At 46.5% G+C, this 24,100-nt stretch overlaps 1 protein-coding gene across 5 annotated transcripts in view; it reads left to right on the top strand.

Moving 5' to 3' along the window:
* Positions 1-1,282: 1,282 nt before the first annotated feature.
* LOC146577921 (disks large homolog 4-like) overlaps positions 1,283-24,100 on the top strand; it is a 51,184-nt gene continuing 28,366 nt past the window's right edge. Inside the window, exons 1-4 of one of the 5 annotated variants that reach the window (XM_085268473.1) lie at positions 1,283-1,447; positions 7,116-7,235; positions 11,269-11,339; positions 20,151-20,276. In XM_085268473.1, coding sequence (XP_085124599.1) covers positions 1,429-1,447; positions 7,116-7,235; positions 11,269-11,339; positions 20,151-20,276 — 336 coding nt within the window. In that variant the 5' untranslated portion in view covers positions 1,283-1,428. Of the gene's footprint in view, positions 1,448-7,115; positions 7,236-11,268; positions 11,340-11,721; positions 11,902-20,150; positions 20,277-21,722; positions 22,120-24,100 lie in introns of those variants that run through there. The other 4 variants (XM_085268474.1, XM_085268475.1, XM_085268477.1 and 1 more) reach the window with 4 other exon arrangements.

Here is a 24,100-nt window from a genome sequence, read left to right as displayed (position 1 = left end):
CAGTAACTTTATTCACAAGTAGCATTGTTGGTTAGCACGCTAAGCTAATATTAGTTAGTTAGTCAGGCAGGTGCTTTCTGGCTCACCCCTAGCTCTAAAGTCTGTATGCGATTGTAACTGTTGTCACAAACGGCGCACTCGCTTATGTCACTGTCATGAGACATTCTCACAAAAGATTCACGGTTTTAGTAACGCAGTAACGCAGCGTTCCTACGGGAAAGTAAAGGTAATCTAATTACCATTTTTGCAATAGTAATCCCTTACTTTACTCGTTACTTGAAAAAAGTAATCGGATTACAGTAACGCGTTACAAATAACGCGTTACTGCCCATCTCTGGTCGGCAACAACAGTGTGTTGGCACAAGAAAGCAAGAGACAAGGCTAATAAAGAAGGTATTTGCTGAGGCATGTACTGTGCAGCAATGGGGAACATGAACAGTGCAGTTGCAGTATTTGTCCACCAGGTGGCTCCAGCTATTCATAAAGTGCATCAATGATTGAGGAAATTCATTATTATGCTCTTTTAATTAACTGTTACAGTTACAGAGTAACAAGGCTATTCTGTTTAACACGCTTCAGTCTGATCTCTGTTAGACTGACATGCTGAAACATCCTGCTTCATTTTAACCCTTCAAATAAAAATAAAGAGTGTATTTATGTCCAAAGACATGCAGCTTGTGGGGACAGGTTAATTGGATAATCCAAATTGCCACTATGTGTGAATGTGCGAGTGAATGGTTGTCTGTCCCTGTGTGTTGGCCCTGCGACAGACTGGCGACCTGTCCAGGGTGTACCCCGCCTTTCGCCCTATGACAGCTGGGATAGGCTCCAGCGCCCCCCGCGACCCTGAAAAGGAGAAGCGGAAGCGAATGGATGGATGGATGGATATTTATTTCATTTTATTTGTCAGTATAAAGCAGCTCAGAGCTCAGCAATAATGACGTAATTCTTATTTTCAGAACGTGTGATAACAGACGTGACACTTTAATGATCATCTGTATTCACACCTCGAAGAATTCAAAGTGTCACCTGACCCATATCTAATCTGAGACGTTTTGCTTTCATCAGTTTTGACTTCATCCTTAATATTTACTCTGATCTGTCATATAAATCTGATCTCAGGCGTGTGTGTCAGTGTAGAGTTTTCTCAGCTGAAGGATCGATGCCTCAGTGATGCGTCTGTCTGTGTCTGTCATGGACTCTGAGCTTGACCCACACGTCTCAACACTTAATTACATTCGTTTAAATGTTTTCCTTCATCAGCTCAGTTTAAACCACGGTGACTCTCACTGAGACGGACAGCATCGTCCAATCCCGTGAACTGGAGATGGGCGGAGCCTCAGTAAAGAGGGATTAGGACTCTGTTACCCAGAGTGCACTGCGAGTGTAAAATCTCCAAAGAGGATTAGTGAGGATCAGAGAGACGACATGCCGCTGAAGAGAGAAGGTGAGACGCTTTTTCCACATCAGCGTTCTGTTTGTTTGTTTGTTTGTTTGTTTTAGGTGTGTGTGTGTGTAGGTGTGTGTGTGTGTGTGTGTGGTTTCACTCCTGTGGTTCGTCCTCAGCCTCTTCTTCTTCTACTTCTTCTTGTCTTTCACTTCCTGTTCTCCTCACTGGTATATATAAAAATCTACTGTCTGCGTGACCTTTAACCTCTGTCAGTCACCATGGTTACACTGGGGTTCATCTTGTTTCGACTGGTTTTCCTGGTCTGACCTCAGAGTGGGTCATACAGGAAGCCTGGGCATCATGTGACCTGAGCTCCTGACACGAGCTGCTGGATTCAAAGTGAAACTTTATTTAAGGCTGACGGACGGACGGACGGACCAGCTGATCAGAGCTCAGGGCCAAAGCAGGTTTCATGGTTTCTGTGGGTGCAGGAGCTGACAGGATCCTCAGGGACGGAGCTCTGAGGAGGCTGAGGACACCACCTGTTGGAGGAGCGTCAGGTGTGTCCTGCTGGGAGGAGGCGGGTCATCACTCTGGGTTACGGTTTGTAAACCCCTCAGAGGAGCTGAGGAGGCAGGGGGAGGTCTGCTGTCCTCATGACCCGACGGACTCCGACACACACGATTAAATCTCAGTCTGCATGAACAGGTGACGGGCTCACAGGTGAGAGGCAGGCCTGCTGTCACATGACCTGCTCATACAGAGCTCTGTGTACAGAGCTCAGTCTGCTCAGCTTATCACAGATGGAGCAGCTGCAGCTGGTTTCTGACTCCACCCCTCCTCCATCTGAGGTTCTCTCAGGTTTGATGCTGATGGGGTCCACACATGACTGAGTGGGTGGGTGTGGAAGCTGTTCTCTAAGTCTTAGTGGACCTGCATTGTGCACAGCTGATGGAGGTGGGTGTGTCTCATGATGACCTCACAGACACCTCAGACAGTGTGGAGGACACAGGGAGCTCCACCTGACTCTAAACTTTTATTTTGGTAGTCAGTCAGAAGTAGAGTTCCTCCTTTCCTCTGACAGACACTCGGGGATCAGGTCCTGGAGCTGGAGGCTTTTCCTGGAAGCGTCCCTGCTGCAGGTCGGTGTGAGAGAGACTCCAACAGCTGCTCCATCTGTGAGGAGCAGGAACAACACCTACCCATCACAGCGCTCTGCACATGTGGACAGATGTTCACACACAGCAGACACAGCTGATCTGAGCTTCATGGATCAGGCAGGTGTGGCCGTCCCTCCTCCAGATGCAGCGCCTCCTCCCAAGGCCCTGCATGAGTCATGTGGACGTCTCTGCTGTGGAATAAAACTGAGGCACAGGTGGAGGGGCCAGAGGGGGAATGCCCCCCTGCACCTCAGTGACACACCTGTACCCCGAGGCCCTGCATGTGTGGGGGTGTGATGGAGCGGGAGGAGGGAGACAGATGGGGAGGAAAGGATTGGGGGGTGGGAAAGTGGGAAAGTACTCCCTCCCTGGAGGGGCTGCACCTTCCACAGAGGTCCACCTGACCCCACCACAGAGGAAAAACTACACCCACCCCAAACTTCACTCAACTCCCAGACTACATAAGAAGCAAGACACCCAGGCTGAGCTCCTCCCCCACCTGCGGAGTGGACTCCTCAAGAGCAGAGACGCCCTGCAAAGGATGGTAACAACCTCCCCACCAGCTGAAGGTTCCACCAATGCACCAAAGGCCCCCTGCGCCTGGATGCACCCACCCACAACCTCAGCGACACATCAACCAGGACCCCAGCCTGGAGGTGGAGCACCCCAAGAACCCAGGGGCAGGCTGCCAGGCCGGTAACCAAGTGAACACCACCCAAGAGCCACAAAAGCCCCATCCAGGTCAGGATCACAGCCCCCACGCCAAACCGCACAAGAAACCTACCCCAGGGGAACCCACATACCCCCAACACCAACAGCAATGGGCAGCAGGACAGCACCACAGCCCCCCACGAGGTGATGGAGCCGATGGATGTAGCAGTGTTGGTTCAGGTTCCTTTCATGGTGAGCTGTGAGAGCTGATCTCTGGCAGAGGTTTGTTATTACAGCAAACACGTTAATATTGTTCTATTTCATTTCTTTGATGATGTTTCCTGAACATGTAATGATTGATTCAGACAGTTTGATAATAACGAGGAATTCCTTCATTTCCATCTCACCTGTTCTTAAATATATTTCTTTCACACTTCATTTGTGCTCAGAGTTTCCAGATGTCACACAGCTGCTGTTGATGCTGGTAGTGTGAGAGGTCCGACCTGTGAAAACACACAGGTGTGCAGTGTGGGGGCGGGGCTCCTCATGTGTACAGGTGGAGTGTCCTCGTGCCCCTGGTATCCCGACTGTTAAAGTGCTCTTCCACATGTTTCCTGGAGACGTCTTTGAGCTTCTTTACACCTTCAAAGTGTGACCAGGCTGCAGTGTTGGGACTACCGTGTTATTAAGTAACGCGTTACAGTAACTACGTTATTATTGTGGTAACGAGCACGGTAACTAGTTATTATGCCAAAATCAGGAACGCGTTACTCGTTACTGGGATTTAGAGAGGCTCGTTACTCGTTACTTCGTGTGGTGGCTATGGTGGAGCTTCCACAGATTCAGTAACATTAGCAAGTGGTGGAGGTTTGTTTATCGCCCACTTTGCGCCAGAAAGAGGAAACCAGCGGATGTCGCGCAGTAATCTTCACATGTCTGGTCAGGTTGTCAACATAGAACATGTTTGCAAAAGTGCTCAGATGTTTTCAGAGATTTCACTAGCTCTGCTAACAGTTAGCATGCAGAGTGCACCGAGGGGGTTACGTTAACCGGTTTGTTTACATATTCCACTCTCCGTGTTCCACATGTTGCATTCGCAGATTCTCATTTTCACCGAACGATCGTCTCTTTCCGCCTGGTCTTGTGTCTCTGTGCTTCTGTAACATAAAGAACGAGCTGACATTTTTCTCACGAAACCAGCGATCAGCTCAGCAGACCCTCAGTTTACCTGCATGCATCCTCCTCCTCATCTGTCAGCTGTTTAACACTTGCTGCTAATTCAAGAAACACGCCTAGTTACCTGGTGATAGTCACAGTTTAACTGGGCAGCCGGTGCTCGATATAACGCAATGTCAGCGCATTTTTCTGCACAAGATAAGTAAATATAGTGTTTTCCCCGAGCGCAGAGCTGCTGGAGCTCGTTTCCTTACAGAGCACTTTATAGGCGAACAGCTTTATCAGCGGCTGATGTCCAATCACCGGCACACAGCTTTGAAACCTCAGCTGAGTTTTAGCTCTCAGTGGTTAAACGCTGGACTTCATTCACTCAGGTTCTGTCTGTCGGGTCACGTTTACTTCGCTGTTTTATTTACAACTGAGCAAATCGGTTTGGCTGAGGTTAAAGTTACGTTTCATAACTGCATAGTTTCACAGACATTTAATGGTTCACTGGCACATGTGTTAGACTGAACTATCATCTAAATATCATCTGTTTTTTAATTTTTTAATTTTTTAGTTTTTTAATCAACTGTATTCTAAGCACCAGCTGTCTGTTAGAATGTGATTTCTTTCTCTCTCTGTTGGCAGAGGTATAAAAATGCGCAGGAAAATCTGACGTGCATGGCAAACTTCACCGACGATATTTAGGGAGGAATAAACACACATCAGCCTTCGGCCATTTTGATGAATGCATACGCCCCCTAGAGCGCACTGACTTTATTAACAGCCACACAAATGCAAACCACACATCAAACATAAATGAACCATTTGCCTGTCTCCATAATTGAGAGCATTTTCTCTTCTGTCAACTCTCTCTCTCTCTCTCTCTTTTTTTTTTTCGGTCATGTTATGTTTACCTGTCAAAGGCTTGTTACAAACTATGAAACACATGGTGCAGACTTCTGGATGTTAGAAGAAAACTAATACTGCTCATGAATGAGACTAAAGGCAGGAAGGTGTCCTTTAAAACTAAACATGTTAATAGGACCTCCCTGTTTATATCACAGTTTATGATATAGCACGTGTATTTCAGTAATAGCCTGCTGATTTCAGTGTAGTGGTGAACAGTCGCACAGCTCACGTAGGCGTTATCTGTGATACTCCTTAACTATAATTTATCCAAGTTAACTTCAGTTAACCATTCAGACAGTTCTTTTGCAATGAAAAACATAAACACCCATGCTGCCGGTAGGTTTCCTCAGTGCCAGCTGTTAACATTATAGCTGATTATGCAGTAACCATGGTAACCACGGACTCTGAGCGGCTGGATCGACGGAGGTCAGACAACAATTTTACATGTATGATCTTAAAACAGGACACAGCCACTATACGTGCTGGCCTCATATCAAATGTGAAGGCAGACTGAGTCTATGTTTGACGTTTTTTATATCTAATCTTCCTTTTCAAACATTTAAACAGCAGCGAGTCTGCAGCTGAGGGAATACAAACTCAGGTTTGCTCGTTTCTTGGATTCATTTGGTGATTTATTAAATGTATAACTGTTATTCTAATCTGCTGCTGAGTCTCTTACACTTTTCTTTATGCTGTATATTTTCACGTCTCTGGAATAGTTGGCAGTTAGATAGTCAGCTGGGAAACTTTGTGTTAACTCATGGAGCTGAGGATATCGTGGATATGCTGACCTCGCTGCGTGGTGTACAGAGCGAGGTCAGCATGATTAATATTCACAATAAAAATATTAGCCGAACATCATGAAGTCTGTATGTGTTTCATAGTGTCGAACAACCTTTGTACAGTTAAAGCCAGCAGTTACTACATGACGGAAACACCAACGTTATCTCTTTTATGTGTTTATACACAGGTCACGCTGATTACTGAACAAAAACCCAAAGATCAGATGTTAAACAGATTTATTTGCTCTCTCTCCTCCTTAAACATGTTTTTAATGTTAGTTATAATTCAGACTGAAACACGTAGGACACATAAGAACATCAGGAAATAAAACACCGATAAATATAACCTCAGTAAAAGAAGTCAGCGGGGGTTACTACAGCTGTGTACCGGGGCCTGCGCTTTGTCGGTGGGATTGCTTGCGAGGCGAGCGGGTCTATCCCACGCTTTGCCGTGAGACTGGGCAGACGTCTCCGAAATCATCGAAACACTTTTGCAAAGAGGCTGTATCTTGACAAACCGACCAGACACATGAAGATTAAACCACTACATGCTCGGCTAAAAAATATTAAAACGGTATTTGGTAACACACAAACAGGGTTTTTCAAAGCTCAGTTCTGTTAGCTTCCACATGCCGGTTGTTGTGTGCTAGAAACAATGGCCACCAGGCCAAAGCAATGGTTTTGACTCGATCAGCGTTAACCCCGCCCCCTGAGTTTGATGGGTGAGGCTGACAGATAAAATTATTTCATGATGAGAGCCAGGCGCCAGGACTGCCAAAATGAAATAAATAAATATATCATTAAATAATTAATTAAATGTGTCAATAATTAATTAAATGTGTCAATAATTAATTAAAATGTGAAATACATAAATAATTAATTACATGTGTCATAACTATTTATTTAATTAATTAATTCCAATTTTAATTAATTATTTAATGGTGTATTTAATTAATTGATTATGGCAGTCCTGGCGTTCCATATACATGACTCACAACAGGGTTTGGACCACAGTAGAGTCCAGTAGAGTCCAGTAAAGCGTGTGCTGTGCTGTCTCCTCAGATACTGAGCGCGCTCTGCAGGTGATGGAGGCCTGTCAGGCTGGAGCTGCCGACGGGGTCAAAGGTCGAGCAGAGAAGCTGCTCAACATCTTCCAGAGTGACCTGTTCCAGGCCCTGCTGGGTAACAACACACACACACTGTCACAGTAACACACAGGAACACACACACACACAAACACACACACACACACACACACACACACACACACACACACACAGGAACACAGAGTAATACACACACATTCTCGTTCAGCTATCTTAGTGAGGACTTTCATTGACATAATGGTTTCCCTAGCCCAGGGGTCGGCAGCCTGCGGCTCCGGAGCAGGATGCGGCTCTTTAGTCCTTACACTGCGGCTCCGCGTGGTTTGGGAAAATAAATTAAAGTATTTAGCTGAAGTGTAATTTGTTTATGTCAGTTCTTTTTTAACTTGCAGCTCTAAATTGTTAGATTATTGTGATATTGAAATATAAAAATACAATTATATCTTATTATTTTTTTCATCGCTCAAAATAAGCGTCACATCGCAGAAGCCGGTGTAGCCGCCGAAACGCCTGCATTTATGGAGACTTTCAGCCCCAGGTAGGCCAGTTATGGATCTTCTGATCCACATTATGTCAGCAGCTCCACCGTGAACTGTGTTAAAGACAAACACGCTGACGCCTCACAGACGGCAGCTTACAGTCCTGTAGAGATAAAGTGACTTCACTGTGCGCAGAGCTTCAGGACCATAAGTCTTATTGTAAACATACCACAGCAGACCCGACGATGTTTGCATGAACACGCTTTTCAGCATCTCTTTATTGACCACTTTACACACACGGTTGCTGTGCGCACACAGCCGGCTGTAGCTTTGCAGCGCACAGCCCGACACACACCAACAACAGCACAGACTTTAAGGCAGCGAGGCGTGATTGCGGGTGCCGCTCAGGTGCGTCCGCCTCCCCTGCAGCGGCGCTGCAGACCACGCCCGCCACACGCAGTAACCAGGTAAAATACATACTTAGGCAGAATTTTGCAAACATCTATTTTTTAGCAGCATCGAGCTTTTTTCCAATTATTTTTTTTAAAGTCAGGTCAAGGCTCCAAAAGCCCAAAGGAGATATGAGGGCGGCTCACAGCAGTTTCTGTTTGCTGGATCATTTTAGTTCAGCTGCGTGTCTTTGCTTTTGTTATACTTCTTTAGGAGTTCAAAATGTGTTGATTACATAAATAAAATGTAATTTTCTCTGCAGCACTTCATGGATTTCATAAGCAACACACTGTAGTTGCTCTGTGGATTCTTTTAAAAAGCAGTTAAAAACTCTTCTGCTCAAACAAGCCTTGTGTTGATCTACGTATTTTATATTCTTTACATTATTTGATCTTTTACATTGTGTATAATGTCTGTTGATTGTTGTCATGGTCCTGGGTCTGTTGACCCAGCCTTTTAAGTTTGAGTTCATTTGGTTATCTAAGTTCATTTGGTTATTAGACTCCTTGTGTTTTCTTCCCCTGCATTAAGTTCCCCTCACCCTTCGTGTTTCATGTTATCAAGTTTGCATTATCATGTCTGTCTCATGTTTCCTGTTTTATTTTGAAGGAGTCGTGTGTTCTTTGTTCATTGTATTTAGTTTCACTTCCCTTGTCCCTTCATTAGGCTCATGTCAGTCAGCTGTTCCTCCGTGTGTTCCCACTCCCCCTAATCACCTGCTGTGTATTTAAGTCCTCTGTTTCCAGTGTGTGATTGTCAGGTCGTCTGTTGTCCACGCCATGTTTCCAAGTTCCTTGTCTAGGTGTGTCTTATTGTCTGTTTAGGTTTGTGTTCATTTTGCTTCAGGTTGCCTTGCCCTTTGTTTGTACCTTTTCTACTAGCCATATTAAACGGCTCGCTTTTTGTTAACATTCAAGTTTTCTTCCTGTTCCTTGGAGTCTGCATGTTGGGTCCTTTTGTCAACCCCTACAGTCTGCCCTCGCCAGACTGTGACAGATTGTATTGTTTATTTTAATATTTGTGTACAGCGCTTTGTGACTGCCTGTCTGTGAAAAGCCTGACCCTAAACCTAACCGTAACCTAATTGTAACCTTGACACTAAAACCACGTTTTGAGCCTGAAAAATGCCTTTAAATGTCTTCAAACCTGCGAGGACCGTTGTGCGTGTCTCCTCACAATGCAGATTTTGGTCCTCACAAAGATAGCTAGACAGGAACACACACACACACACAGATGTCACAGGTGTGACTCTCAGTGTGACCTGATGGTGGCGCTGCTTCAGGATCAGAGCAGGAGGGGGCGGGGCTTCGTCAGCTCTAAGTAAAGTGATCCTGATGATCGGCTGAGCTCATTACAGACGCTCAGAGAGGTCACATGATCACGTCAGGTGACTCAGCTGGTTACAGGTGAGGATACAGACACATCAGAGAGTTTCACCTGTAATCACCTGTTTCTGTGTCGGCCTATCAGGTTTGTGTTACTGTGTATGTATTTAACATACCAGGACTCTTTCTGCATATTTATAAATACTTTTTCTAAAATTTAACATTTTAATACTCTTGTTTCCTGACAGTTTATAATTTAAGACATATTTAACTTCTTTTAGAATGATTATTATTTAGTTATTACTTTAGATTACTGTAATGAGCTGTTCTCTCACTAAATCTGAATATTCAACGTTTGTTTCCTCACAATGAAATGTAATTATTCAGCTCTTTAGAAAACTTTCAGAGCGTGTTTCAGGCGTTTGGATTTTTCAGAAATAATTATTTGTCTGCAGTTTTCTGTAATTTTATTCTTAGAAACATAACATCAACATAACGAGCTTGTTCTCCTATAGCGAGTCACAGATGTGTGTGTTCATTATATTTATCATTTATAATAATTGTAGAACATTTAGTTTATTATTCACTTTAAATTTGACTCCTTCATCCATATTTTTAGTTAAAATAAAACGTTTTAATGAGATTTTTCCTGATGCTTATTTCATATTTTGGGGATGTTTTCGCAGAAATATGTTCTTTGAATGTATCACTAGTTTTATTTATTTATTTATTATAATTGTGACAGTTTTTATGGTTCTCAGTCATCTGAAGGAGATTTTTTCTGATCTTTTCTAAATATTTTTGTAGAATATTGTGATTTGAGGTTTTTAGTTGTTTTATCATGAAATCCTGTTTCATAATTAACGTGATTATTTAAAATCACAGTTATGATGCTGTTTCCATCAGACTGTGAGTCTGTGCTGTTTATAGTGCAGTGATTGGCTGAGACAGTTGGGGTTTACTGAGTCACCATTGGCTGCTGCAGGTGCGAGCTCACGTGTTCATGCAGCAGTTGTGATGAAGGTTCAGACGATGATGTTTCTGTGATGGGTTAATGGCAGAGCCGTTTTTAAAGCACTGTTTCACTTTATGCGAGCCTGCAGGGTCTCTGAGTGATCTGATTGGCTCTATGAGGTTGCACTAACTCAGCCTGAACACTAACCAGCAGACCAGACTAATGGAAACAGAGCAGAACTTTAACTGTGGGACAGGCGGGGGTTCATGATGATGCATTCAGGTTTAATCTGATTTTAGAGTGTCAGAATACGCTGTGTGGCTGGCACACCAGGGGGCGCTGCTGCACAGGGAGGGCTGATCATGGGCCCATTTTCTTCTTCTGTTTGTTTGTTTATACTATTCTGTCCAATCACAGCCAAGAAATGCTGCTGGTTAGTTGTTCCTGTGAGCCAATCACAGCCTGTTTGTCCATCATGTCTTTTTCTCTCATAGTCTTACTTTAAAATCTGAACATTTCCATCTTTTTCCTCAAAATTCAGACGCCTCTCTGTCATTTACATGACTTTGGCTCCGTAAGTCAAAGATTTAAACTTTTTCATGTTATTAATGCTCCAACAGCACAAACTCGGTACAGAGGTTCAGTTCAGGTGAAGCTAGCGAACAGCTAGCAGCTACAGTCACTATTATCAACATCCACCTGTCAGTCAAAGAGGCCACGCCCCTAATGATGCGAACTTTAAATTATCCACAGAGACTGAAACATCTGTGTATCCAGCTGTAAACATGTTTAACATGAGGACTGACTCACTGCTGCCTCTGCTGGACACCAGAGGAACTGCACGTGACACACTCAGACGTGTGTGTGTGTGTGTGTGTGTGTGTGTGTGTGCGCGCGCAGACATCCAGGAGTTTTACGAGCTGACGGTGTGTGAGAACCAGACGACGGACCAACCACACACACCTGTACAGGTACGAATACACACACACACACACACACACACACACACACACACACACACACACACACACACACCTAAAACAAAACAAACTTATAATCCACATAGAAACACCCGTTGCTGTTACTTAGCAACAGCTGCAGCAGCATTGCCGGGGCAACAGCTGCATAACACCATGGCAACAGGAGCCCAGCCCCCACCACCCCCTCCCCTCACTCTTCCTCTGTGTCTCTCACCCTCTCTCTCGCTCTCTCTCTTCATGTCTTCCTTCTGTCGAGTGACTCAAGGTGCGCACACACACACACACACACACACACACCCCAGTCTTCCTCATCTTCATCTCTCGCTCTCTCCTGCACTGCTCGCTCGCCCCCTTCTCTCTCTCTCTCGCTCAGTGCTGTCAGACGGAGGATAGAGGAGCTGAGAGAGCGGGCGAGCGAGGGAGGATAGACAGAAGAACGAGGAGAGAGAGAGCGGGAGAGCGAGCATGAGTGTATGAGTGTGTGTGGAAATGTGTGTGTGTGAGTGTGTGTGTGTGTGTGGATATGGACTGCCTCTGCATTGTCACCACCAAGGTAAGAGCAGACCGCCCGCACGCATCCGCCACAACACACACACACACACACGGTTTATGAGGACACACATACATGTCCTCGTGTGTGTCCTCATGAAGCATCAAAGCCAGTGTTTTGTGTGTGTGTGTGTTTGTGTGTGTTCAGATTTCATGTTTTCATTCAACACCACTGTCTCTCGCTCTCTCGCTCTTTCTGCCCCCGTGTGTGTGTGTGTGTGTGTGTGTGTGTGTTAGCATAGCCACATTAGCACGTATGTTAGCTGATGCTAGCCGCAGCCAGCTGTGAGCAGGAGGGCCGTGCGCTGGATGCTGAGCACATGTGGAATCGGCGCGTCACATGTCGAGGCTCACATGTGCTTGTTGTCACGGAGACGGTCATGTTTCCCTCCAAACTGAAGCTGGGTTCAGGACGTGGGGGCGGGCTGCAACAGGTCGTGTGTTAAACTGCACTGTCACCCTGACCTGTGGCGCTCGGCGGCGCGCTCGTTACAGGAAACTGAAGGAAAGTACCGAGTGTTAGAGACACTGTTGGCGCCGCGGGACGGTTCAGGGTGATCACCTGTTGTATCACAGGATGAACCTGAGTGGCATCATTAGCGTGGAAACTTGGTCTCAGAGGTGTGCAGTAACCACACGTGTGGGTACGACTGTGACGACGAGGTCACGTCTGTGGAGGGTCCTAATAATCTTAGAGGCATCATCCAACCTCCCCAGCAGGAGATCATGTGATCGGTCGTACAGCAATGATTCACCAAGGGTGTGCAGGTGTGACAGATGTGCAGGTGTGACAGACGTGCAGGTGTGACAGATGTGCAGGTGTGACAGATGTGCAGGTGTGACATGCGTGACAGACGTGCAGGCTTGACAGGCGTGACAGATGTGCAGGTGTGACAGGCGTGCAGGTGTGACAGATGTGCAGGTGTGACAGATGTGCAGGTGTGACAGGCGTGCAGGTGTGACAGATGTGCAGGTGTGACAGATGTGCAGGTGTGACATGCGTGACAGACGTGCAGGCTTGACAGGCGTGCAGGTGTGACAGATGGCCCAGGAGCAGTCAGGAGCATTTCAGCTCAAACAGCAGCAGTTGGAGGAGAAAGAGCAGGAATGCAACAAAGCTGTGGGATGTTTTTAAATTTTCTGATCCTGAGCTGCTCCATGGTGGAGAGGATGCTGTCAGGTGGAGGAAGGAAGACCGTTAGTGGACACATATCATAAATATGAAGAGATGTGAATGAGCTGGTGGAAACACAGAGAACACTTGTCTCAGTCTGTGTGGATCAGAGCTGTGATTGGAGGTTCATGTCTGAGACATGTCGTGTTACAGTGCATGTCAGTCATGTCGTTACTCTGTAGTGTACCACAGTGTAATTATCATTTACTTTGTTCATCACAGAAGTGTGAAATGATGTCAGTGACAGAGTGACACAGAGCTCAGTGAGTTTTATGACTAACAGCTCTTCACACACCAGCTCTGTGATATTTTCATGCATTACAAATGCTGTCCAGACTCACCTGTGGGGAAACTCACCTGTTCTGAACACAGCCGTTCACACTGATACATAAAACACTTGATTTGACTATCTTGTTGGCTCCTGGGATGTGTTACAGAGGCTTTATCCCAGCAACAGGATACCGGCTGTAACAGGAAACACTGGGGCGGTGCTGTGGTGTCGTCCTTACAGACACATCCAGGCCGGTGCTGGTCACTGGGTTCAAGCCTAAAACACTCTGTGAGTGACAGAAAGCGTCGATGTTTGACTGCAGCTCGGAGAGGAAACCATGTCACACATGAACACGTGTTTCTGACCGTGGGCTTGAACAACCAGCAACGTGGACTGGTTTATGATCCTGGTAACACAGATCTGTGAGGGAGTCCGCCCAAACATGCAGCACAAACTGTGTTTCATCAACGTGAGAAGCCAGTGTGAGTAACGTTTGTGTTGTTGGAGCAACAGATGGAGCAAAATGTGCTTAAGGATGGAGGCCTGTAGGAGGCCATGAAGAGGAATGTAGCGTCTGGGCTGATGTTTGCTTTCTCACTCTGTTCTTTGTGTTCGTCCTCTGTAGTAACTCCTGACAGTCGTTGTTGGTTTATAATGTTGGCATCCTATTAAAGAGTATTAATCATTTTAAAGGCACATTCATCCCTCTGTGTTCTCTGATACTTCCTGTTTCCTCTCCTCCATCACTGCTGGAATATTCTTCTATTTCCTGCTCACAGAGATGGATGTGTTGGATCAGAAATAGCTTCGTCTATCTTTAGCTGCATCAGTGCTGCTAATGGACCCACACACACACACTGAGGTCTTGTGTATTCAAACAGACTCTTCTGCTGTGCTCGCTCCTGATTGGGCAGCAGTTTGTTTGAATGGACCAATCCAGTCCAGTGACATCATGTGAGAACTGGCTCAGACCGGACTGATTCCTGCAGCACGTTAAAGAGTTAAATGCTTTGCTGGTTCTTCTATACGTGTATGTTTGCATGAGCTGAACTGGTTCCAGTCTTTAAGACCATAAAGACTCTTTTTCATTAGCACCTACTCTGGAAGTTCGCCATGGTTTTCAGGGTTTTCCATTAGTGGTAGCTCCTGGTACCAGGTACGTTTTTAGTGCCCGCTATGCCGGGGTTCCAAAGTGACCTGAGGTGATCTGGAAATGTGACATCAACAGATTGCATACCACTGCAGATGGTACTCGATTGTAATGGAAAGAACTGACTGTCATAGTATGTCATGGCTCTAGAGTGCAACCCATTTGGTCGCAAATGAGACCTAATTTCTCAAAGGTGCGACTAAAAAAAATCGACCAGCCGTTTGAGCAAAAAACCCCAAAAAAGAGTCTCTGCAACTCTGAAAGTCTCTGTGTGGTCAACAATAGATACACATTTCGTCGATATCGTGATCTAAACCAATCAGACATAGTCAGGGGCGGGACCTCTCAGGTTCCCATGCACAAGTAAGATGTTCAGATGTTCAGTTTGAAGCCTCCGAGACTTTTTTTAACTCAGATTTTGTTTTTATTTAACATATCTTGAGATGTTTTAAGTTTAAATTTCAGCTCAGTGAAGCAGTTTAAGCACAAGAACTTCATCAGTACCGTATTTTTTGGACTATAAGGCGCACCTAAAATCCTTTAATTTTCTCAAAAGTGCGCCTTATGTATGAGTTCTGGTTGTGTTTACTGAGCTCGAGCTGATTTCATGTAGTACATGGCGCTCAAAAATCTATCACAAATGTTTTAGTACGACTTTGGTAACCTATGAAGCTGCACGGCTGCATAGATTGTCGGAGCATTACGGCTACCGTGGTCTGGAGCCTCGCGGAGTGATACGTACTGTGCTTCAACGCAATATTACCGTATTGTGTGTATAAGGAGCCCAAAATGGCTCCTGATAAGAGACATGCTTATGAAGCGGATTTCAAGTAAAGTCTGACTTATCTATTTGTCTCGCTTAATGCGCCTTAAAATCCAAAAAATACGGTAACTTATGTTTTTTGTAGAAATGAGCTCCAAATAAAGAACTTTGTGTTGACAAGACTGATAGGTAATCATTTACAAATCAATATTGTCTGTATGGACGGTCATGTTTAGAAAGTGAACGTGTAAAGTGTTGGGCACCGCGGTTGAAACATTTGGGTGCACCTAATAAAAAAAGTTAGGCGCACCAGTGCAACCATGGCAACAAGTTAGTCTAGAGCCCTGGATTGGGTACTACTGGAACATGCTGCTGACACATGACCTCGTGATGTCATTGTGACGTGGAAATACAGGCTTTCAGGATGATGGAGGTATTAAACTGAAGATGAACCTTTATTGTGGCGAGCTGAAAACGATGCCCATAACACAGGGAAACACGGTTTAACAAACACATTATCCTCGAGGCTTGAGCGGCTGTTTTTGTCTCCATCTCAGTGGTTTAATGAGGTTCTCTTCTGCCTCTGAAGGACTGACGATGGCTCAGGTCCGTTTGTTTTTAGAAACAGTGATCACTGCAAAGGTTTCATCCTGTCAGGTAGTTTTCACTGGAGACCACACAGCTGCAGAGCTCTGAGCGGCATCAAAATAAAGTGCTTTTCACTGGTTTTACTGGAGCTGGAGCTCACCACTGGTTCTTCTGTTACAGCCTTGATGTAGTCCAGCAGGTGCAGCTGTTGGCTCTACTCTATAACACGACTAAGGGCGTAAGTCCCCTGTTAGCAAACAGTTTCAGTCTGTTTGATTAGAAATGAATCGTATTTACCTACACATACTGTCTGCTTTCTACAGGAAACCAAGTAAATGTAGGGACTGTAAAACAAATGTTTACAGGAAACAGATCATATTTCCCCGTCTTATATCACGAGTACGCTGTAGTTTATTACAGAGCCTTTTCACATCCCTGTGTTTTATATCTGTATCTTATACTCACTATGTTCATGCACATGAAAGACGTTCTTTTCATTCCCTCCCTTTACAGATTTAAAGCACAGTAACGGTGAAAGGAAAATAAAAAGTTTCCACCGTCATCATGAGGTCACATGTGTCTGCAAATTATGACAGTAGTTTTGTTCTTGTTACAAAGACAGAGACGTCTTTATCTGTGTTCATTTAAGAATAATAGAGCATGTTTCGAGCACATTAACGACTGAATATTAAATGAAGACATAAAAAGTCGAGATCAATCCACCCCATCATACGGGATGGGGAAATGTCAGCACAATTACAACCACATCACAAACTGTCCTCAACATGAAGAAGAAGGCTTTCAGGAGCAAAGTGAAGGAGGAGATGAAAGCAGCACAGCGGGAGGTGAAACGCTGCCTGAGGGAAGCAAAGGACACCTACAGGAGGAAGGTGGAGCAGAAGTTGGAGAGGAACAATATGAGGGAGGTCTGGAATGGTGTGAAAACCATCACAGGCCACAACACCAAGGACAGCACAGTGGGGGGGACTGTGGAGAAGGCAAACGAACTCAACAACTTCTTCAACAGGTTTGACCAGCCCACAACCCCCCCACCCTCACCCTCACCTTTACTACAGAGCCCTCTCCCCACCCTACCTACCTCGCTTCCCCCCCTCCCTGACACTATGACACCCCCCCCCCCCCCCTCCTTCTCCAACCCCTCTCTAAACAGCACGACAGCCTCCCCCCCTCCCAATCATCTGCCAGTGTCACAGTGGATCAGGTCAGGAGACAACTGAGGAAGCTTCGCCCCAGAAAGGCAGCAGGCCCAGACAAGGTGTGTCCTAGGATGCTAAAGGCATGTGCTGCTGAACTTGGGGAGCCGCTACAACGAGTCTTCAACCTCAGTCTGCGACTGGGGAGAGTGCCCGCCCTATGGAAGACATCCTGCATCGTCCCGGTCCCCAAAAGGAACCGGCCCAATGAGCTGAATGACTTCCGACCGGTGGCACTGACGTCACATCTTATGAAGACTCTAGAGCGGCTCTTCCTCAACCTCCTCCGACCACAGGTACAACATGCCCAGGACCCACTACAGTTTGCATACAAGGCGGGTGTCGGAGTGGAGGATGCCATCCTGTACCTCCTACACAGAGCCCACTCACACCTGGATGGGGGAAAAGGCACGGTCAGGATCCTGTTTCTTGACTTTTCCAGTGCCTTTAATACCATCCGGCCCTGTATGCTTCAGGAAAAACTGAACAGGATGCAGGTGGACCCCTGCCTGGTGGCTTGGATCTCCGACTACCTCACCGACAGACCACAGTACGTCAGGCTGAAGGACATCACGTCTGACACAGTGGTCAGCAGCACAGGAGCACCACAGGGAACTGTGCTGTCCCCTCTTCTCTTCACCCTGTACACCTCTGACTTCTGCTACAACTCTGAATTATGCCATATTCAGAAGTTTGCAGACGACACGGCCATCATGGGGTGTATCTGGGATGATCAGGAAGAGGAGTACAGAAGTCTGGTGAGGAACTTTGTCGCATGGAGTCACACAAACCACCTGCAACTCAACACCTCAAAGACTAAGGAACTGGTTGTGGACTTGGGAGGTCCAGAGAAGGTCCACTGCCGGTTCAGATAGAGGGGGAGGAGGTGGAGGTGGTCAACACGTACAAGTACCTCGGGCTGTGGGTGGACAATAAACTGGACTGGTCATGCAACACAGAGCACCTGTATAAAAAAGCCCAAAGCCGACTGTACTTCCTCAGGAGGCTGAGGTCTTTTAACATCTGCAGGAAGCTCCTGAGGATGTTTTACCAGTCGGTGGTTGCTGGAGTACTTTTCTATGCTGTGGTGTGCTGGGGGAGCAGCACAGCAAAGAAGGACTCATGCAGGCTGGAGAAACTGATCAGGAAGGCTAGCTCTGTGGTCGGCATGAAGCTGGACACTCTGGTGACAGTGGCAGAGAAAAGGACATTAAAGAAACTGATGGACATTATGAACAATGCTGGGCATCCTCTGCACACGGCCATAAACAATCAGAAGAGTCTGTTCAGTGACAGGTTGCTTCTCCCAAAGACAAGAACCAACAGACTTAAAAACTCCTTTGTCCCACACGCCATCAGACTGTTTAACTCCTCTCTGGAGGGGAGAGGGAGGGGAAACAGGAGGACAAAGGAGGGGGGAACAACTGAGCTGTAGGTGCTTTTCTACACGGTGCAATATTTGCAATATTTGTTTTTTGTTTTGTCTTTTTTCTTATATTTGACTGTGCAATAATCACTGTGCAATATACTCACTCAAATGAGCAATCCTATTTATCCATATTGTATATTCTGTATCTATATATGTGTATATATGGTGTATTTATGCTTATATCCTTACTCTCATTGCCCTTAATGTATCTGTAACATGCAACTTCTTTCGGTGCTTTGCTACTGGAAACTGAATTTCCCGGAGGAACCCACCCGAGGGATTAATAAAGTTTCATCTAATCTAATCTAATCTAACTGCTCACGCTGTACTTACACTTCCATTTACCTGTCCAGGAGTTACACCTTCACTTATAAAGTGTCACCCAGGTGTGTCTGTACCATCAGGATCTGCAGCTTTTATTCGTACCCGTCTGGTGATTTTCAGGTGTGAATGTGGTCACATGGCGTGCATGCAGTTTGTTTCCTGTTTAGTTGTGAGTAGACGGTCTGAAGGATTCCATCTGGCTTTGAGTCTTTATCTGTGTGTGTGTTGTGGCGCCTCCTGCAGGCCCGTGGGTCACCTGTCACACACAGGTGTGTAAACACAGCAGCTCGTCAGCGCTTTAACCAGACGTTAAATCACCGCCGCTCACATCATCGTGTCAGCTCGCCTGAGGTCAGGGGTCACCACTTCCTGCCTTTAATTAGAGTCCTTTGAGCTTCACACACACTTCACACAGTGAGGATCAGAGATGTTAAACCCACAGACACACAGACAGGTGAGCATGGCGCCGCCGAGGCTGATGGGTAAGAGCAGGTTACAAATGCTGCGCCGCCGCTCCGTGTGTCTGTCTCCATCTTTATGAATCGAACATGGCTCCTCCCCCTCTGTTTGGTGATGTCAGCTGCCAGGCAACGGAAGCTCTCAAGGGTCTTCTTGTTACTATGGCAACCGCATCATCTTTGCCTCTCATTCTCTACTTTCCCAACAGCTACCTCGTTTCCTCGCTCTCTGCCGAATGCTTCCCTTCGCTCCTTAAACTCCTCCCTTCCTTCCCTTCCTTCCTTTCCTTCTTCCCTGACCTCCCATGCCAGACTCTGATCTGTGATCTGGAGGAGGTTAGACATGAATAATTAATGTTATTGCTATTTTGTGGATTATAGATATTTGATGTGAGGATGAGTCATTGATGTAACCCCTCATCGATGGTGACATCATGGTAATAAAGAGTTAATAAACACAAATATAATGATCTATGACAGACGACCTGTGTGATCGATGCATTGGTAAACCTGTTTAACAAGATTATGAGGACGGTGTCAGAGCTCCTCAGGGGGTCTGGATGATCCACAGAAACCCACAGAGCTCCGTGTGGAGGCTGATGGAGCCCTGTGGGCTTTCAGGGGTTGTTGAGGAGGTTCCAGAGGGCCTCCAAGTGTTTGCGAGGCGGCCTGAGCAGATAGAAACAGGGTTAGAGGAGGTTTCAGGAGTTCGCCTGGAGTTTGGAGTTCCTCCCTGTTCCTCAGATGGACTGCAGGGAGTCCTGGTGATGTGTCGGAGCTCCCCGAGGAGGTCCAGGAACAGGGACAGTGGAGGTGTCTCAGCTGTGGGGACAGGGTCCTCATGCTAACAGCTAATGCTAACCCCGATATGTTTCACTGCAGAAGTACCGTTACCAAGACGATGAGACTCCACCTGTTGATCCCAGCCCCGGTCACATGACCCAAGGACGCAGCGTTGAGCTGAGCCACACACACCTGGACGGATACACACACCCCGCTGCAATCACAGTACGTGCACACACACACACACACTCATATGCACACTGAGTCTAGTGTGTTTTAACCATCTAGTATCAGTTGTGTCAGTTTTTTTCATTGGTCAGGTTTTTTCTGACAAGCTAAAATAAATTGGTCTGCACAAATAATTCCAGATGTACAAATATGACACAAATGATAACTCATGTAAATGAATATTTAATTCATTGTTTCTGGTTTTGTGTCAGTGTGGATGCAGTTCTTCATCTGACCAACAGGGGGCAGCATCAGCCCGCCTGCAGCTGTGACTGAGCAGGCGTGTGGTGTGTGGTGCTGTGATGTAGCTCGGTACAAGTGTAATAATAGAACACCATCAGCAGCAGAGTGACGGGGTCACAGGGTGTGGAGCTGACTCATCCTGATGTCACACGGTCAGAATCCCTGGAAAGGTCCTTGAGGAGGCTGGAGGGGGTCAGGGTGACTGTGCTCAGAGGTCCTTGTCCAGGTTTTAGGTCCTGGAGGAGCTTGTTAGGGGCAGGTGAGGGTCTCTGTGGGGGCTCTGAGGTGTTTCATGTGTCCTCAGGTCTCTGAACATGTTCCAGTGATGTCTGGGGTTTGATCTGAAGGTTTTAGGGTCCTGGGATCACTGATGAGAGATTCCAGGTGTTTAGGAGGACCGTTGTGTGTCAGAGGACGTGCTGGATGATGCTTAACAGGGTTTAAGCGGTTTTATCAGGTTTTGAGGGTCTGAACTTAAAGGTCCTTGGAAGCTCAAAAAAAGAGTGCAGGGGCTCACCACAGGGAGGCTCCAAAAGGTTGGAGGGCTCTCAAGGAGCTCTGTGGAGAAGTGAGGAGGTCTGTGGGAGGTCCTGTCACATCCTCAGGTCTCTGATCAGAGCTCCGCTGTTGAAACACTTCCAAAGAGCTGTTCCCAGGTCAGATCTGTGCACTGGGGTCGCTGTGATGTCACAGGCAGCAGGTGAGGGCAGCCCCAGTTCCCCGTCCCTCATTTACCCCATCATTAATATTCACAGAGAGAGAGAGTGAGGTGGTGGGGGTCAGGCCCACAGCCACAGGGACCTCTCCTTGCTTAATTACTGACACACACACACAGTGTGGGCCGCTCGTGCCCACTCTGAATCTGATGCTCTGCCTCTCTCTCTCTCTCTCTGTCGCTCGTCACCATGGCAACGGCAAGAATGGCAGAAAAGGGAGAGATGAGAAGAAGGGGATGTGGGGGTGGTGTTGCCATGGCAACAGCATTAGCCTGAGTATGTGTGTGTGTTTGCTGAATTACCCCCCCAAATTTCTCTATGCCCCCCTCCTCCTCTTCATCTTCATCTTTTATCTCTCTCTCTCTCTCTCTCTCTTGGCGATGGTGACATCACAGAGGGGAGGGGATTCCTTCAGAGAGCGAGGGGCGGTGGTGGTAGAGAGACACAGACACAGAGAGAGAGGGAGAGAGGTGTGCAGTGAAGCATGAGGAGGGTCGAGCGAGGAGAGAGAGAGAGCGGAGGAGTGATGAACAGCCTCTCTCTCTCTTCAGTTTTCCTCGCTCGTCCCTCCGTCTCATTTCTCTCCATCAGGAGCAGGATGCTCGCTCGCTCTCTGTGAGCTGTCGGCCATGTCTCTGCGCTCCGTTAACGGGATCCGACGCCTCGCAGGGTTAGCGGGTTTGTGCTGAGCGCGACCTTCCTCCTCTCTCCTTCTTCTTGGTTAATTATTCATCCGTCTCTACGCCGCCGCTCTTTATGTAACCGCTTGCTGAGGAGAGAGACAGGAAGTGATGTTCGTGTCCGTGTGGTACGCCAAGAAGATGGGACGACGATTCATCAACAACGTACGGAAAGCCAAGAGGCACAGGCAGAGGATGATGGTAGGACACCTTCATTTTATAGCCCTCATTAGCACGCCATTGGCTCCACAGGCCAGGGGGCGGGGCCTCCGGCCAGGCCAATCGTGTGGTAACCGAGGTGAAGTTTGAGTGAGTGTAATGGCCGTCTGTGTGAGGTGGAGGGTAAAATGTGTAGCTGTGGGCAGGTTTCAGGTTCATGGATCCATCCAGATGTCAGACGCAGTGACATCACCACAGCTGGATCCTGTTTAAATGACATGTGTAAGTACCGATGAATATCACGGCGACGGTTCACACCGATCCAGCTGTCACCACCATCATCATCGGCATCATCAAGCCCCAGAGGCCTGAAGTCCTTACCTCTGCTGACCGGCACTGTGAACGCAACGCGATGCGTTTGAGGGACCGAGTGCATCTGCCTCCAGCTGTGGGAACCGCTGCATGCTGCATGCATGTGTGAACTCCATTTACCATCGTCATCAGATCTGTAGTTAAACGGGGTGTTAAGTGTGTGTGTGTGTGTGTGTGTGTAAAGCTTAATGAAGAGGACGTCCCGGTGGTGTTTGCCCGCTGTCCTGGTTTCATCACTATAATGTTTAAATACAGCTCATTGAAGTGTGATCACATGACCACAGGCTGTATGGCATCACAACCTGCTGGTCTGTGTGTGAAGCTCAGGCCTCTAACTCGGTGGATGTTTCTCCTCCTGCTGTTCCCATAGTGACTGCAGATTCTCGTAACTACAAAATTCAATTCATCAATATTTGTATTTTAACCTTTGAGAAACAAAGATCAAGAAACTGAAAAAAATCCATCAATGCAGAGAGGTCTGTTAACACATAGTGAGTGAGAAAGGTGACTGGAAAGGAAAAACTCAATGCATCATGGGAATCCCCGGCAGCCTACGTCTATTGCAGCATAACTAAGGGAGGATTCAGGGTCACCTGGTCCAGCCCTAACTATATGCTTTAGCAAAAAGGAAAGTTTGAAGCCTAATCTTGAAAGTAGAGATAGTGTCTGTCTCCTGAATCCAAACTGGAAGCTGGTTCCACAGAAGAGGGGCCTGAAAACTGAAGGCTCTGCCTCCCATTCTACTTTTAAATACTCTAGGAACAACAAGTAGGCCTGCAGAGCGAGAGCCAAGTGCTCTAATAGGGTGATATGGTACTACAAGGTCATTAAGATAAGATGGGGCCTGATTATTTAAGACCTTGTATGTGAGGAGCAGGATTTTGAATTCAATTCTGGACTTAACAGGAAGCCAATGAAGGGAAGCCAAAACAGGAGAAATCTGCTCTCTCTGATTGTGCATGCAATGCATAATAAGAAGCAGAAAGTTAGCGGCCATCCAGGTCTTTATGTCTTTAAGACATTCCTGCAGTTTAACTCATTGGTGTGTGTTATCTGGCTTCATGGACAGATAGAGCTGGGTGTCATCAGCATAGCAGTGTAAATGTATGCTATGTCTTCTAATGATGCTGCCTAAGGGAAGCATGTATAATGTAAACAGAATTGGTCCTAGCACTGAACCCTGTGGAACTCCATAATTAACCTCAGTGTGTGAAGAGGACTCTCCATTTACATCAGGGGTCCCCAATCTCAGTCCACGAGGGCTCACCCTGGGTCAACACACCTGAATCATATGATTGGTTCATTACCAGGCCTCTGGAGAACTTCAAGACAGGTTGAGAAGGTAATTTATCTATTTAAATCAGCTGTGATGGATCAAGGACACATCTAAAACTTGCAGGGACACCTACCCTCGTGGACTGGGATTGGGGACCCCTGATTTACATGCACAAATTGGAGTCTATTAGATAGCTATGATACAAACCACTGCAGCACAGTACCTGTAATACCTACAGCATGTTCTAATCGCTCTAATAGGATATTATGGTCGACAGTATCGAACGCTGCACTGAGGTCTAGCAGGACAAGCACAGAGATGAGTCCACTGTCAGAGGCCATAAGAAGATCATTTGTAACCTTCACTAAAGCTGTT

Source organism: Mchenga conophoros, linkage group LG3, assembly GCF_057382185.1.
Source record: "Mchenga conophoros isolate Kocher_MC1m ecotype Shallow Benthic linkage group LG3, M_conophoros_male_GT1.1, whole genome shotgun sequence".
Lineage (NCBI taxonomy): Eukaryota > Metazoa > Chordata > Actinopteri > Cichliformes > Cichlidae > Mchenga > Mchenga conophoros.
The sequence above is the reverse complement of the archived record's forward strand: the minus strand, read 5'-3'. Positions and strand labels throughout refer to the sequence as shown.